The sequence below is a fragment of the Podarcis bocagei genome (assembly GCF_964188305.1).
Source record: "Podarcis bocagei genome assembly, chromosome: 7".
Classification (NCBI taxonomy): Eukaryota; Metazoa; Chordata; class Lepidosauria; order Squamata; family Lacertidae; genus Podarcis; species Podarcis bocagei.
The window spans coordinates 1,676,254-1,693,346 of record NC_138132.1 but is presented as its reverse complement, the minus strand read 5'-3'; the positions used below and the strand labels follow the sequence as shown (position 1 = coordinate 1,693,346).

Below are 17,093 nucleotides of genomic sequence, written 5' to 3'. Positions count from 1 at the left end.
CCACAAATCAACTTCAGAAACCTCTACTCAGAGTCTCCAACCTTTTTACGCTTGCCGTATCTATAAAATGGTATGCCGGGAATTAAAACGGGAATGGCATGGAGAAACGGATACGAAAGATGTCGAGTGTGCAGCCGTTCAGGGATCCATCAGGCTCTTTTGAGTAGCCAAAAAGGGAGCAATTAAATGCCAAGCTACCCTAAGAGGGCTTCCTTGCTTGTACAGTGGTGCCTCGCAAGACGAAAAGAATCCGTTCTGTGATTCTCTTCGTCTAGCGGTTTTTTCGTCTTGCAAAGCAAGCCCCTTGACGGATTAGCGGATTAGCGCTATTAGCGGCTCATCTGCTGATCGGATCAGCTGATAAGAGGCTTAGCGGCTTAGAAAAAGGGGGGGGGAAGGAAAAAAACCCAGCAGGAACTCACAAGACATTGTCGTCTTGCGAAGCAAGCCCATAGGAAATTGGTTTTGCGAAGCACCTCCAAAACGGAAAACTCTTTCGTCTTGCGAGTTTTCCGTCTTGCGAGGCATTCGTCTTGCGGGGCACCACTGTAGTGCGTGAACGTAAGTGAAATCATCACAACCCGACAGTGGTTTGCAGAGGGAGCAGCGAGAGGCAGGGCCTCTTCACCAACCTGAGGCTCCCTACAGATAGAATCGTAGAATTGAGGAGCTGGAAGGGACCCCCAGAGGCTATCAATGCCAACCCCGCTCATTTAAAAAGCGTCCGGCTTGTTTTAAAGTGAAGGCAAGTTCCCTGAGTGTCAGTGTGATATAGTGGTCAGCGTGCTGGACCAGGACCTGGGAGACCGGGGCTCAAATCCGCCCCCCCCCCCCGCCCCCCAGCAATGAGGCTCAATGGGTGACCTTGGGCAGAGACGCTCTCAGTCTAACCTCGCAGGATTGTTTGGGGGGTTAATTGCAGAAGAGGACAGCCATGTAAGCCACCGAGTGCTCCTTGGGGGAAATAAAATAAAATATAAAAAAAATAAGATCCAGGCATAGCATTCTGTACTCTCCCAAAGAATTCTAACATCCAAAACAACTTGGGCCACCAATTCCAACCTTTCCTTTGGGATTTTTTTGGGGGGTATCCAAGGACAGGCATTCAATTCTTCCAAGTTCTAACACAGCCAAAGCTTCCACTTACAGAAGGATTCTCAACCGTTGCCCCGTTTTTCCAATATTCCATTTATTAGGGTAATTTTTTTTGTATTACAGCACTGTTATCACCCCCACCACCCCCAGTGAGGTTCTTCCCACCGTCAGTTTCTGCCCCTCACCAAGATCTACAATCACATTGTCATGTTTTATTTTTCAGCCTTTCCTCCTACTCCTGGATTAACTTTCAATTACAGAGACCCGTGTTGTTGTTGTTTTAAAAAAGCAAAACCTTAATAACATTTTTTTTAAAAGGAGGATTTACCATAACACCCACTCACTCACAAACTCAAAACAACTCTTTATTTGGCTGGCTATGGGACAAAAATACTGTATGAAAAGAAAACCTAAGATGGTAGCTGCAAGAGGGCATTCTCAAAGAAACGATGAAAGGAGTCTAGATAGAAGACAGAGGGAACCCAAGGAGCAGACATTCTTGTAAAGCCTTCCACTATCATCCCTGATGACATGAGAGTGACTTAGGGAAGCAACATCTGCTAATGGGAGAATCTGCCACTGAGCACTGGTTGTGGGGCAGGGGGACGATTTACCTTCAAGCCCCACTGGCAGCCTGGCAAGTCACCGTGGGAAGCATGACGAAGGACTAGAGGGGATCTTCCATCTGAACCAGCAAGGACGCAGAACGCATTCAGCGTAGCAATGGGTCCTTAGCAGGAAACAACAGCCCTAGCCAAACCAGCTACGCTTCCTGCCAAAGCTTTTCCCTACCCTGCTGGCAGCATCACGTGAGGGCGAGAACGGGATGGGGCCATGGGGATAGCGCCCTCCATCAGGTTCCCTGCAGCTGGCACTATTGCCTTCCGCGTGCTGGAAGGCTTTCTGTGGATTCTAGAATCCTGGTCTTCCAGGGTTCTAGATCTCTGGAAAAGGGGGGGGGGTTTACATAAGCAGAACAAGCTCTCTGCTGCAGATGTTTGGCTCTCCACCCTGTGGGGAGGCAATGGGGGTGGAGATCCTCAAACTCCTCGCCCATGCGAGGAATTTAAATACCCAAGTGGGGCTCAAGAATAGGTAGACCTCCGTGGTTGTGCTGTAAGTTATGGAGGCTTTGTTGTCAAATGCAGTCCTTCAGCGTTTTGAAGTGCACTACGCTGGCACTTCCCTGAAGTTTGCAAGATTAAGATGGTTGAGACAGGCTGCTCCCTACAATCTCCCTACCGAGCCTTCACCTTCAGTCAGACGTGGCCTGTTTGAACTACTCGACTAAACAGAATCGCTTTTTCAAGAGATCGCAAGGAGCTGCAATAGGTCGACGCAAGTACAAGCGTTGGATCTGAAACGATTCCGTTACTACGCAATCTGTCAAGCAGCTGAAAAGATGAAAATGAGTCTTGGAATGCTCAAAACACTTTCGCAGCTCAGCTCTCTGCGGATGACGCCATGTTCTCATGTACTGATCTGGTTTCAATCTCGCTTTTGTAGCAGGCGCCCATGTGGGATTGCCATTCATCACGGCCTCTTGTTAACAGCTTCCACTACATGTTCTCCACAAAGGGTGTGTGTGAGAGATTCCTTTCTGCTCCTCTCTCAACCCCCTCCTTGTATGGATACCACCTGCTCCCAGGCACTGGCTGGCCTTACGATCCCACAAGTGCCCAGGTAGGAAAGGTCTATGGGGACAAGTAGCAAATACTTTTGCCTTCAGATTAGTGTGGAGAGTGCAGAGATACCCGCCGTCTGTGCACTAAGTTCTGCTGGAAGCAGGAAGAGAGAGGGAGCAATTCTCTCACACACACAGAGAGAGAAAGAGAGAGAGAGAAAGACAGAGATGCCCTGAAGCTGAGCCCTTTAGAAAGGCACCTAGGAGAGCCCAATATCAAAGTGTGGCAATTTCAGGTGCCCAAAAAGCAGTACAGCAGTTCAGCCGCCAAGATGGGCCTGTCCGCCCTTGCCTGTGCCTTGCTAGCAAAGCAAGCTGGCGAGGACAGTCTGGCTCACACCAAGCAGCAGTTATCACGACGAACGAGGCAGCGGCGGCAGCAGCTTCGAGGCTCAGGCGCAGAAGAGGAGGCAAACACACGCACACACACACACAGTGGCTCAATTCCCCCCACCCAGACAATTTTTATGTACAATTATTTCAGGCAACTTCCCCGCAAAATAAGGTGCCGTCGCAATAAGGCCATCGGGTTAGGCAGCTGAGATCAGAAGAGGCCTGGTGGCACCAGGCCTGAGATTCTTGCAGCCGAAAGACGTAGGCGCCGGGACCCTCCCTGACGGGTGCCTTTGGCCAAATGGAACGCAACGAGGGTTGGCTCCCGACTGCCCTCTGCCGCCTCCGAGATTACTGCTCCTCCACGTGGATGATGGTCTCGTTCCCCTCTTCTGGGAGCTGGGGCACGGCGTAGACCAGCGCCTGGTCATTGTCCTGGCAGATGATGGCCACAGCAGCGCCGGCTTCAGGCACAAGAGTGCTGGATTGTAGGCAGGCCTGAGTGAGGGGAAGAACAGAGTGGGAGAGGTTAATAATAATAATAATAATAATTTTTTATTTATACCCCGCCCTCCCCAGCCAAGGCCGGGCTCAGAGCGGCTTACAAGCAATAATAAAAACAAGATGAGTGATTACAACTTAAAAACAAAAATAAAATACAACATTAAAATAATGGAACATTAAAATATTAAAATGGAGCCTCATTGCAGGAGAAGGAAAAGAAAAAAGAAAAAGGGGGCGGAGGGAATCAAATTGGCTCCAAGCCAAAGGCCAGGCGGAACAACTCTGTCTTACAGGCCCTGCCGAAAGAGATCAGATCCTGCAGGGCCCTGGTCTCATGAGACAGAGCGTTAAGAGGGTCCCCGAAAGAAGCTTCTGGAATATAGTATATGGCGAGCTTAAAAAAATGTTTAACTTTATGAAAAATACAGAAGCTTTTCTACTAGGGATAACGGACACAGGTATAGCAAGGGAAGATCAGAAAATATTCCTCTATGCCACAGGAGCGGGAAGGATCCTAATTGCTAAAAACTGGAAAAAAGAAACTGTGCCAACAAAAAAGGAATGGCAATACAAACTGTTAGAGTATATTGAACTGGCTAGATTAACAGAGGCAATGAGAGATCACACTAGACAAGAGTTTCGAAAAGCACGCGGGAAATGCAGAGAATACTTCGCAAAACAGGGCCCTAAAATACATACCTGGACTTGTTTCGATTAATGTCTGCAGGAGACTTTGTGGATATTAAAGTTATAATTAGAAAAATCTTAATAATTATTCATAAAGGAAACAGCTTATAAGGAGTAAATAAGGAGACGAGATACAGGATAAAGGAAGTCTTTTATTTGGCTGTTTGTATTGTTGTATGTTATGCTCACTGTATGTTATGTTCACGTTTAATGAGGGTGGATTTCTGTATTGGGGGGGGTTATGTTATGTTGTAAATAAAACTTCCAATAAAAAATAAAAAATAAGAGGTTCCCCGACACCTTGTTGGTTTATTCATTTAGGAAAATATCTGCATATCACTGTGTTACTAGATAAATATTCATTTAAGCTGTTTACAGCAATAAAACTGTCAGACGCAGCAGTGCTTCTGCAATCAGTTGCTGACCCCAAGAGGGGAAAGGGCTCTCGCACTCGGGTCCTGCTTGCAGGCTTCCCATAATAGGCTTCTGATTGGGCGCTGTGATGCTGGACTAGGTGGGTCACTGGCCTGATCCAGAAGCGCTCTTCTGCATGCAAAGCAGATGCTCTACTGTGGAGCTATGGTTCATAGAATTGCAGAACTGTAGACCTGGAAGGGCTCCAGAGGGTCATCTAGTCCAACCCTTTGGAATTAAGTGGCCTGTAAGTTGTTGAAATGAAGGTACAAGCCAAGACTAGGCAACATGCCGCCCTCCAGATGTTTAAGCGAAACGGGCAGACCTTGCTAAAAATGCAAGGGTGGTTTTGCTGGAGCAGGCCAAAGAGGCTTCGTCTCGTCCGCCATCTTGCTTCTGGATGCGACTGTGAGCTAGACTGCCCCTGAAACTGGAGGCTCTATCGTGGATAACAGCTGCAGAACCTTTAGCTCAAGGTTGGGCAGGGGAACAGGAGGACCATTCAACACATGCCCTCACCAAGGAGGGAACCCCCCACCAAAACCCATGGAAGAGAGGCTATCTTTATTATGGTACTGGTATGTCGGAACGGGAAGGGGGGGGTGAGCCTCCTTTGTTTCTTTTTGATATATTGCGTATTTGCTACTTTACTTGGCAAATCCCCCTGGAAAGTCTGAAAGTTTGACTTTTAAAATGAGGCTTCATTTTAAATTGCATTTTAACCTGTATTTTCAATTGTTTTTTTCTTTTTCTTTTTTTCCTTATTATGTTTTTACTGAAATTTTATTGATGTTAGCCACCCTGAGCCCAGCTCCGCCCAGGGAATAAATTTTATTACTATTATTATTATTATTATTATTATTATTATTATTATTATTACCAATTGATTATGTACACAAGCGAGATGGTACTGTACTGTGATACTGATATAATTTTGAACTAATTATTAACTGTGTGGAAAAGATATATGAATCTGCAATTAATTTTGATGGACTGTTAAGAGCGGAAGATAGGAATTGAGGCTTCTAGCCAAAGTACAGGCTTAGCTGTTCTGGTATGAGATGAAACGAAGAGGTTTGGACTTATGCCTGGAACAATGGGCAGAAAGCCAGATTTCCTCCATTTTGGGACGTGTTGTATTGGATAATACAGGCATGGAGAAGTGAAAGTGAAAGACATGGAAGAAAATAAACACCCACACAGAAACATACTGTTTTGATATACAGTAACTCGCTTGCGGGACGAACTCAGAGGCTGTGAAAACGAACAAAGGATGAACATCGGATTGATTTATGAGAACCGCATGGACTACCGTATTTTTTGCACCATAACACTCACTTTTTTCCTCCTAGAAAGTAAGGGGAAATGTCTGTGCGTGTTATGGAGGGAATGCCTACGGGTGGCATGCCTACGGATTTTCCTCCTCTAAAAACTACGTGCGTGTTATGGTCAAGTGCGTGTTATAGAGCGAAAAATACGGTAATTAAGAAAGCAGCGCAAATGTGAGGTGATGGCAATCCTCCAGCCTCAGAGCGTAGGAAGTGAAACAAAGATTTATGATTTGGCTTAATATTTGGAATGTTTTATTATTTTATAATTCGGAATGTTTTTAATGTGGCCTTTATTGGATTAAACGGCCTTGGTCCAGGATACCTGAAGGAGTGTCTCCACCCCCATCGTTCAGCCCGGACAATAAGGTCCAGCCCTGAGGGCCTTCTGGCAGTTCCCTCCCTGCGAGAAGTGAGGTTACAGGGAACCAGGCAGAGGGCCTTCTCAGTGGTGGCGCCAGCCCTGTGGAATGCCCTCCCATCAGATGTCAAGGAAATGATTATGCAACCTTTAGAAGACAGCAGAAGGCAACCCTGTATAAGGAAGTTTTTGATGTTTGATGTATTTATTGTGTTTTTAATATTCTATTGGGAGTTGCCCAGAGTGGCTGGGGAAACTCAGCCAGATGGGCGGGGTATAAATATTATTATTATTATTATTATTATTATTATTATTATTATTATTATTATTAAATTGGAAATCTTATGTGTGTGTGTTTTAAAAAGAACCCCCTGCCACAAAACCCATTGCTTACCTTCCTCGATTATTTCCAGGTTCTTCCCTTTTATACATATTCCCAACCGCCCCCTGTACTCATAAGGCCTAGAAGCTTCATGCTTAAAGAGGAAAACGCAGAAGATGAGAAATCCCGGCGGACCTGATCTCCGACCCATGCTTGCCTCTCTCCTTTTCCCAGCTGTGGATGCAGCCCAAGGAGACCAGCCGCCCTGCAAAGCCAGCTTACCATTTCCAGCAGCTTCAGCTTCTCCTCGGACACCAGGTTCTCCTTCCGCAGCTGCTCCACCACCCCTTCCATGGCCTCCAGCTTGGCGCAGTGCCGGCGGTGCCTCTGCTGGAGAACCTTCACCTTCTTCTGAAGGCCCATCACCACCTCCACGAGCTCAGAGGCCGCCCCCTCGTGCTTGTGGTAGCGGTGCTCCTCCAGCTGCTCCTCCATGGACTCGGCCGAGCTCAGCTCCTCCAGCTTCTCCTCTTCCGCCGGGGGGGCCTTCGGAGGCGCCTGGTTGGAGACGATGGGGACGGTGGAGACAATGGGGAGGCTCAGGGCAGAGGACAGCACCGTTTCTGGGGGGGTCACGCCGGAAGAGGCGGCGGCCGTGATGGGCGCCGTCGGGATGGTCTCGAAGTACGCCACCACCTCGGCGGGCGGCTCCTGCAGGGAGCGCAGGACGGCGGCGGTGGCGGAGGGGTCAGTCTCCAGAAAGGGCTCGATGGAGACATTCTCGATGATGAGCGCCCCTTGCTCCGGAGCCATGGCTGGGTCGGCCATCAGGGCCTGGAGCGGCGGCTGGTTGGCAGTCGCCACCACCTCACAGGGCACGGCCACCTCTGCACAAAAGGGCTCAGAGGCCCCCCTGGACGAGCCCGGTGTAGCTTCTAGGGTCGCCGGCGGCAGCGAGGCCAAGAAGTCAACCACCTGTTGCTCCACCCGGTCCGGGAGAGGCTGGCTGGCATCAACCGGGGAAGACACAGTCAGCGTCACGGCCTTGAGGGGCTCCACGATTTGGACCAAAGGCAGCAGGTTCACAGCCCCGACCAAGGGCCCTGAGAGGGCAGGGAAGTCTGAGGCGGAGGACTGGGTCTCCACGTAGATCGGGGCAGCTGCCATGCTGGGGTCAATGGCAATGGCAAGCGTTTCCAGGGCGTTGGGCTCAGGGTGGCTTATGGCTTGGGGTCCCGGCATGCTCCTCTCCCCTTGGCATTCAAGGATGAGCTTCTTAGCTGGGACATCGGAGGAAGTCCTGGCCAGGTTTTCCCTCTTCTGCAAAAGCGAAAGCAGACAAATGAGCAGCTGTCCTTCCAAGATAATTAATAATAATAATAATAATAATAATAATAATAATAATAATAATTCATACCCCGCCCATCGGGCTGGGTTTCCCCAGTCACTCTGGGTGGCTTCCAACAAAGCATTGAAATACAGTAGCCTGTTAAACATTAAAAGGTTCTCTAAAGAGGGCTTCAGATGTCTTCTAAAAGTCTGGTAGTTGTTCTTCTCTTTGACATCTGTTGGGAGGGAGTTACACAGGGCGGGCGCCACTACCAAGAAGGCCCTGTGCCTGGTTCCACCTCAGTGTCCGGGCAGAACGATGGGGGTGGAGATGCTCCTTCAAGGATACTGGACCGAGGCCGTTTAGGGCTTTAAAGGTCAGCACCAACACTTTGAATTGTGCCCGGAAACGTACTGGGAGCCAAGTAGGTCTTTCAAGACTGGTGTTATGTGGTCTTGGCAGCTGCTCCCAGTCCCCAGTCTAGCTGCCGCATTCTGGATTAGTTGTAGTTTCCAGGTCACCTTCAAAGGGAGCCCCACATAGAGCACACCTCTACCGATCCCCCCACAAGGTGAGCTTGACAAGACAAGGCCCTGAACCCCACACTGCATTCCTTCCCCTTGTTTTTAAAGTGCCTGATATTTCCTATGAGCTGTGCAAAGATGGCAAGAACACCCCACAGCCTTTGCTCACAGGTTTAGTCTAAGAGGCAAGATACAGATTGAAAAAGAGATGAGAGAACAGGGGAAGAAGCACATTCAAGCACTAACCACAAAAAGTCTTGTGGTGCCTTAAAATAGACTAAACAGATTTATTGCGGCATAAGACCGACGCAAGGCAACCAACAAAAACAACAACAAAAACCCAATGTGCTGGGCCTGAAGGTACCACAAGACTCTTTGATGCAGCAGACGAGCACTGCAACCAACGCGGACAGCTTTAAGAGAAGACTGATGGAGGAGGACAGGCCTAGTTCTGGCTACTAGCCATTATGGCTCTGCACTGCCACCACAGCTGGGAGGCAACAACCCTTCTGAATATCAGTTGCTGGAAACAACAGGAGGGGAAAGTTCTCTTGTGCTGGAAATCCTGCTTGCATTTGGTTGGCCACCGCGAGAACAGGGGCCATCAGCCTGATCCAGAAGGCGCTTATGTTCTTTGGAAATTCAAGGACTAGCTCAGGCATCCCCAAACTCAGCCCTTCAGCTGTTTGGGGACTACAATTCCCATCATCCCTGACCACTGGTCCTGCTGGCTAGGGATGATGGGAGTTGTAGTCCCCAAACAGCTGGAGGGCAGTTTGAGGAAGCCTGCACTAGCTCTACATAAAGCTACATCAACGCCTCATGCCCTGAATAGAATGGTTTCTGAGGAACCAAAGGGCGACTTATTCATGCGATTTCTTATCTGCCCTTTACCCAGGGGTAGGTTACGGTGGTAAAGAGCCAATGGAGGGGGGTCTCCTAGCCTTTCCTCTGCTAGCAGACCATTCCCGACCACATCTAGGCTGCTGGATTGCTGCACTGCTACAATGCCAGAGGGGGTGGAGAACTTCGGTGTGAGCTGAGAAGCGCCCAGTCCAAATGCCACCAGAGCTACAAACTGAGCAGGCAGCCAATCCATTCTTATACAGTGGTGCCCCGCAAGACGAAATTAATTCGTTCCGCAAGTTTTGTCGTCTAGCGAATTTTTCGTCTTGCGAATCACAAAATCCCATAGGAATGCATTGAAAATCAATTAATGCGTTCCTATGGTCAAAAAAAGTCCAAACAAAGCCAAATTTGGTACAACAACAGTTTATTAACTGCTCTTTAAAGTCACACATACTGTAAAGAGCAGTTCAAAAATTGAAGGGAAAATAAATTAACTTTATAAACAAAACATGTCTTTGTTTTTAGACAAAGGAAACAAAGTCGCGAGACGTTTTCGTCTTGCGAAACAAGCCCATAGGGAAATTCGTCTTGCGAGTCAAATCAAAAACGGAAAAACCTTTCGTCTAGCGAGTTTTTTGTCTTGCGAGGCATTCGTCTTGCGAGGTACCACTGTAAATCGTACATTTAGAGCACACGACTTCTCCCAAAGAATCCTGGGCACTGTGGTCTGTTACAGGGGCTGGGAGTAGTAAACTGTGAGGGATAAACTACATTTCCCAGGATTCTTTGGCGCAGATAACGTGCTTTAAATATGTGGTGTATCTGCAGCCCCAGCCATCCCATACTGTTTGAGGACAGTGACCAGGAATCCATGGGTTTTGTCTGGCCTTTGTTTGCCGGGAGACGAGTTTGCCGCCACCTCCGTCCCAGCCAAATTCACGCTGTGCTTTTGCCTCTGAGGGCAGCATGACCACATGGGACAGAGCTGGTGCCCGCCTGTCATATGGTGCTTCAGAAAGCAAGACATCCAACTGACATCTGGGAGATGGCTTTGCCTTTCTTCTAGATAGTCAGTAAGGCCTTGACAATAATGCTCATATGTTGCAGAGGTTTTCATTAGGGATAGCTGAAAATGTGTACCTTAAGCACTGAAAGAGCACTATTTAGAGGCTAAGCATTATCAGCCAGATGATACTCCTCCAGTTTTAGGACTCTTACTCCAGGTCACCCATTACAGGAGCCCACAGAGGAATGGGGGGGGGGACAGGGGAGACAGACCAAAACATTCCATCAGTCTGCAGCACAGGAAGAGATGCGAAAGCAGCGCCACTCAGTTAGCTCTGCTCCTCTCCCTCAGCCATTTTATATTTAAGCTGGTCATTTATAAGAACTGCGTAAACTTAAGAACCAATGCCTCTTTGCTTCCCTACCCTAGCTCTTTCCCATTTTGTGTCCCGTTATTAAGATTGTAAGCCTGTGGGGCAGGGACCATTTTGTCCATCACTCATCTCACAAAGAGCCAGGTAAAAGTGTTTCAAATAAATGCGGACATTTCTACAATGCTGCAGCATGTGGAGTGCAGAACCTGAGTAACGAAGGAAAAGATCAGGGCATCGTTCTACACTCAGGGCTTTGGTCCCTCTTCAGCCAGCCTTTGATCTTCCCCTGACATAGTCCAGTGTTTAGGACACGTGGCATTAACTGCTTTGCTGTGTGCACACAGCGGTTATTACCCTCAAAACATGCTCCCAGCAGTGGAACATACACAAATCCACCTCTTAACCCAATACTCTGCGGTGTTTATTATTCTGTGTTACAAATCACATGGCAAAGGTTTGTTTGCTCTCGGGTCCAAGTCCAAGATGCTGCGCAGCTGAGATATATATATAGCAGCCACCAAGGGGGGGGGGCAGTTCTAGAAAGCAGGCTGGATCTAACTAGTGCTATCAGCGTAAACAGTTTGTGAGAGCAAAGAGGCATGCAAGGATCCAGTACAGACTGAACTTCTGTCATTAGCAAGTGAATCTCCCAAACACAAAAGTGGAGAGATTTAACATGGGATAATAACATGACCAGGCCCACTCTGAAATTTAACCAGCCGTCCGCTGTGGGTTTGTCGGCTGCTAAATTTGAGCGCACAACCAAAATGACTTAACACCCATTGATATCAGGCTGGCACTTTCCCTTGCTAGAAACATTTGTGCTTAGACAAGCCTACCCAGATGTTTAGAAAGCCGGTGCAAGTTTTAATCTGTTTTTACTTTCAACTCTTTGAAAATCTTACATTCTTTCGTTCATTTCAATACATTTTTTGTAAACTGCTTTGAGGATCCCCCCCCCCTTTTTACAATCAAGCAGTGTATACATTTTATGAAATACAATTGAAAAAAACCACTCTTCGGCTACCAACTCACTTTTTTCTTTCACTGCTGTAACCCAACCTGAGCATCTACTACAGAAAAGCCTCCAATTCCAAACAGATTTTATTTAAATGCTATGTTAGGACTGAGGAACCTTTTCCAGCCCAGGGGCCATGTTGCTTAAGGAGTAGCCTCCTGGGGGGCCATGTGCCAGAGGCAGACATATCCAGAGGCAAACATGGGCACAGCTTTTGGCCAGAGGATCCCTGCTCCTCTGGTATGTTCTTAAGCTACTGATACACCACCCAGCAAAAACATCAGCTGGGAAAACGGCAATTCTCCAATATACTTTCTTGGCAGGTGACCAACCACTCACCAGCGAGCCTTCTGAGGTCTGAAAGATGGTGGGAACAGCGTCAGGCTTCAGGAAGCGCGCCCCCCACCGGTATTCAAAACAGGACGGGGCAAAGTGCTCGCTGCACAAGTGCTGGTGCTTCGTCGGGACCCACTTTTCCTGGTTCATCTGGGAGAGCCATTGCTGGAGACGTTCAGGATTGTGCAGAGGAAACCTGTGTGGAGGAGTGAATAAATGCCAAAGTCTACACACCTGTATCTGAAATAAATGCATGTTCCTCCCCTGTTTGGCCCAGGCCTCCATTCCCCTCCAGGTCACCTGTGGCCTCCCTAATTTTTTCTCTAGCGTGTAAGTGTTTTGGGAAGGGACCTGTCCTTTCGCCAGGGGTGTCTGGTGTCTACCCGGACAGAAGGCAGGCAGAGGCAGAACCAATGACAGGCAGAGCTAAAAAATTCTGGTTTTGCCCCCATCCTCCTCCCTGCTGAGTTTTACAAGGACAATGCTGAGACTAAAGAAGATGCAGTTGGCAAAGCAGTGCCACTCTATGGCTTGGGTTTAAGCTAGAAGACAGGCAGATGATAGCTGGCTGGCTGAGGGCAGACCAAGGTTGGTGGGGCAAAACCATACTTGGCTGGTGCCAAATAAACAAATATACTGACACACCTGGCCACCTTTTTGTCAAACACATACATAGTACGATGTGGGACACCCTCATTTTACAAGGGAGACATACACACCTTAACAGTCAAATGAGACAAGCTGAGTGACTGAATATCCAATCTCTTTGCTTTTTATTTAAAAAGCAGCCACAGGGTGCGCGAGTGTGAATCAGATCGGAATCATAGGCCCTGCGCACACTATACCTTGAGAGAACACTCAAAACACATACTTTCACCTCAAAAAAATTCTGTGCGCTGCAATTCCCCCCTCACAGAGTTACAGTTCTCAGCAACCCATAACAATCTACAATGCCCAGAATTCTTTGGGGGAAAGAATGTTCTCTCAATGTACTTTAAAGGCGTAGGTATGTACACAGCCTTAGTGCTGGGGGGATGGATACTCCTTTCCTGACCCTGCCCTGCTTCCAGCAAGGTAAATTCCCCCCTTACAATAGTCCCACTGGAAAAAAGAGGTGGGAGGAAGATTTACACTGGGAAAATAGCAAGGCGGGGGCAGAGAGAGGATGATTAAACTATTCTTCCCCCAGGGCTAATGTCCATATTTAGTCCCACCCTGCACTTCCAAAAGAAATGCAAAAAGCAACAACCACCCCACCCGTCAGGCTCTCCTATCACCAACGTCTGATCTAGTTTGGCTTGTCTCCTATTATCAAGGAGAGAGTGAATTAAGTAGCCTTAGCAACTACTGAGTGGCTTTAGAAACGCAGCTATTCAGGATTTAAGAAGAAGGAAGATAACAGGAGGGTGAAGCAATCAGGAGGCTGCCTGAAAGAATCCTTTGAGGGGGGGGGCCTCCTCACTATCCATTCAAGAGCCAACCCCCAAGGTTAACATTCCATATCTGAAGCTCTAGAAATGAAAGACAAAATAATAATGTACTGATATCTTGTTTTTCTGCAAAAACGGACAACCAAAGCAGCTTGAGATGTATGCAACATGACCGTGTTACAAAGCATAACCACATATTCTGGTTCCTCTTTCTGGCTTCCTCAGGTTGGGTGAAAATAAATAAAACCCATGTGGTGGAAGTTGTGGACACTGCTTACTAGGAAGTGAAATTCGAGGGAAAGTACTGGGACGTCCTTCCTTCCAAGGACCACAGTCTTAAAAACAAATTATAATATACATGCCGGTGTTGACATGTTGAGCTTGGCAGGCCTGAGTTAAGCCAGTTACACCAAGCTGGTGCCTGCGACGCCCCCCACGCCATTTTGGGCTACAATTCCTAATGGGGTTGTAGTCCAAAACACCTGAGGCTGGAACCTGGTTGGCAAAGGCGGGCTTAGCGTGATGTCATGCAAACAAGACGGCAAAGTATCTAGGCTACAGCCGGGAGTTCGATGCATGGTGGAACGCCCTCTTATCAGATGTTAAGGAGGTGAGCAACCATATAACCATTAGAAGACATCTAAAGGCAGCCCTGTAGAGAGAAGCTTTTTAATATGCAATGTTTTTATATGTATGTTGGTAGCTGCACAGAGCGCTGGGGCAACCCGGTCAGATAGGCGGGGTACAATTAACAAAATAATGATATTATTATTATTATTATTATTATTATTATTTGAAGCACTGGTCTTCAACTGGTGGGCTGGAACCTATCAATGGGTCACAGCCTGATCCAGGGTGGGTGGAAAACAGGGGCACCAACCAAAATATATGGAGAAAGATTAAGAAATGGGACCCCAAACGTGTGGCTCCTGGGTTCGGGAAAGTTGCCCGATTTAAAGCACCCACAACCGGGGGGGGTGTCCCCCTATCCCCACCACCACCACCCACACCTTTAGGGGGTGCCCTCCCCACTTCCTTGGCTTCCCCACGTGCAGGCAGGGCCAGATTGAGGTTTGATGCGGCCCTCAGCTCCTGAAGGAAATGGGGTCCTTTACATGTCCAGCTGTCCTTTGTCCACAACAAATTGCTGCTGTTTTTTGTGTTGAATATACGCTATACAGTGGTACCTCGGGTTAAGTCCTTAATTCGTTCCGGAGGTGGAAAATGGTTTTGAGATTTTAAAATATTAAGCAGCTTAGAAATGTGTTTAATTAGTAAACAGGCTCTCTCAGGAGCCCACCCTGTTTATTCCCACAAAACTTTGCACGCAGTTGCCTCAAACGCTGTTGCATCTGCTGCCGATTTTGCAATGGCCCCGTTGTGTCCCAGTCGCACTACAGCCGTACCTCGGGTTAAGAACTTAATTCATTCTGGAGGTCCGTTCTTAACCTGAAACTGTTTTTAACCTGAAGCACCACTTTAGCTAATGGGGCCTCCTGCTGCCGCCTCGCGATTTCTGTTCTCACCCTGAAGCAAAGTTCTTAACCCGAGGTACTATTTCTGGGTTAGCGGAGTCTGTAACCTGAAGCGTCTGTAACCCGAGGCACCACTGTATATGGTAATTTATCGACTTCATTGGTATCTCGAGCCATTGGCACATCACAAAACATGCATTTTACCAAAGTAACTGTTGAACTGAAATACAATCAAGTCTATTAATAGTGAAACACAATTAAGAGGTAGTATATTAATAACGAAATCATTATTAAGCTCCAACTTAAAATGATTTTTTTAAAAATTCCTAACAAACTGAATTATGCGAACGCATTAGCATTTGGCAATTAAATAGTAATAATAATAATAGTAATAATAATAAAATAACAATAATAATAATAATAATAATAATAATAATAACAACTTCATTGAGAAACACAGTTTACAAAGACTCATAATTTTGGGGGGTGGGGGCAAATATTAAATAGTAATAGTAGTAGTAGTAATAATAATAATAATAATAATAATAATAATAATAATAATAACAACAACAACTTCCTTGAGAAACACAATTTACAAAGACTCCTAATTTTTGGGGGGTGGGGGCAAATATTAAATAGTAATAGTAGTAATAATAATAATAATAATAATAATAATGAATAACTTCCTTGAGAAACACAATTTACAAAGACTCCTAATTTGGGGGGGGGGGCCAAATAAATCCGGCACTGGCTGCGCGCGCGCCCCGTTTCTTCTCCCCCCCCCGTGTCGTCACAACACAGCCCCGCGACGTCACAACCCCCCCGCGTTCTTGTTTTCCCCGGTGACGTCACGCCCCTCCCCCCCAACTCCCCCCTCCCCCTCCCCCCCTTCCCTAAAGTTGACTGACTTGTAGAAACTGAGGCGCCGGTTGTCCGTCCGCGGCTCCCTGGCCGAGTTGCAGCAGTTGGGCGCCCGGCAGTACTTGGTCATGGCCGCCGCCGCCGCCTCCTCTTCTCTCTCTCCGCGCTTCCCTCACGCGGCCTCGGCAGCACCTGTGGAGGAGGAGAAGCAGCGCCCGGCGGTTGTTGACGTCGCGGCCTCGGCGCCTCCCTCCTTCAGGTCCCTCCTCCCGACCCGTAGACCCCGCCCCCGCGCACGCGCAGACGGGGCCCGGGAAGCCGGCATCCGGGGGAATGGCGCCCGGAGTGGGAACGTAGAGATAGGAAAAAATGTAGAGACCCTGCGGGTGGGGGCAACGCGGGTGAGACCCTAGAGATAGGGAAATGGTGGCCAAGGGCAGGCTGGAAATATTTCACAGGGGAGCAGGTCTTCCTCCCTCCAATCAGTGGCTCTCCACCTGGGCACGTGTTGTTGGACTACAACTCCCATCATGCTTCAGCTCTGGCCTTGCTAGCTAGGGGTGATGGGAGTTGTAGTTCAACAATATCTGGGGTCCCACAGGTTGAGAGTCTAAGACAGTGTTTCCCAACCACTGTTCCGCGGCACACTAGTGTGCCGCGAGATGTTGCCTGGTGTGCCGCGAGATGTTGCCTGGAGGGAGGCGGGCGAGTCGGGCGGCGAGAGGCGGGGCGGCGGCGGCGAGGAGAGGCCGCCCAGCGTGGGGCTCTCGCCGTCTGTCTGCCTGCCTGGCTGCCTGCGAGCTCGGCGGGCAGCGCCTCCATCCGCAGCGCCCGCCTCACGGCTCTCATTCCCTGCCAAAGCTCACCCAGCCAAGCCGCGCTCTCCTTCCTGCCTCGCTTTGCTGCCTCCCCCCCCCACCCCCAAAGCTTGGAGGTTCCCCGGCAAGGGGGAGGGGAAAAAATTGAAACTTACACTTTCATGCGTCCCTCCCGGCGTGACGCTGCGCGCTGACGTCACGGGGCTGTAATGGTGGTGTGCCTCGAGATTTTTTTCATCAAACAAGTGTGCCTTTGCCCAAAAAAGGTTGGGAAACACTGGTCTAAGAAGCCAAGAGAGGAGCGGCTGTTTTCCCCCCACTTGGGATTTTATTTCGTGTGGGGAA

The 17,093-nt window shown here is 48.4% G+C and overlaps 1 protein-coding gene across 1 annotated transcript; it reads right to left on the bottom strand.

Annotated features, from left to right (window-relative positions):
• Positions 1-1,172: 1,172 nt before the first annotated feature.
• On the bottom strand, positions 1,173-16,177 carry THAP8 (THAP domain containing 8). The gene is made up of 4 exons (XM_081200473.1): positions 15,978-16,177; positions 12,168-12,360; positions 7,011-8,048; positions 1,173-3,610 (listed from the first exon to the last, which is right to left on the bottom strand). Exons 1-4 carry the CDS (start codon positions 16,058-16,060, stop codon positions 3,464-3,466), a joined length of 1,461 nt encoding a protein of 486 aa, XP_081056599.1. The 5' UTR covers positions 16,061-16,177; the 3' UTR covers positions 1,173-3,463.
• Between the last annotated feature and the right edge of the window lie 916 nt (positions 16,178-17,093).

What these genes read in the sequence shown, in the direction of transcription:
- THAP8 (XM_081200473.1), bottom strand. Translation starts at nt 16,060, where the DNA reads ATGACCAAGTACTGCCGGGCGCCCAACTGCTGCAACTCGGCCAGGGAG. An exon ending in AGACCTCAGAAGGCTCGCTG is followed by an intron (nt 8,049 to 12,167) that starts GTGAGTGGTTGG and finishes TCGCTTTTGCAG; the next exon opens with AAGAGGGAAAACCTGGCCAG. An exon ending in AGCTGAAGCTGCTGGAAATG is followed by an intron (nt 3,611 to 7,010) that starts GTAAGCTGGCTT and finishes CCCCTCACTCAG; the next exon opens with GCCTGCCTACAATCCAGCAC.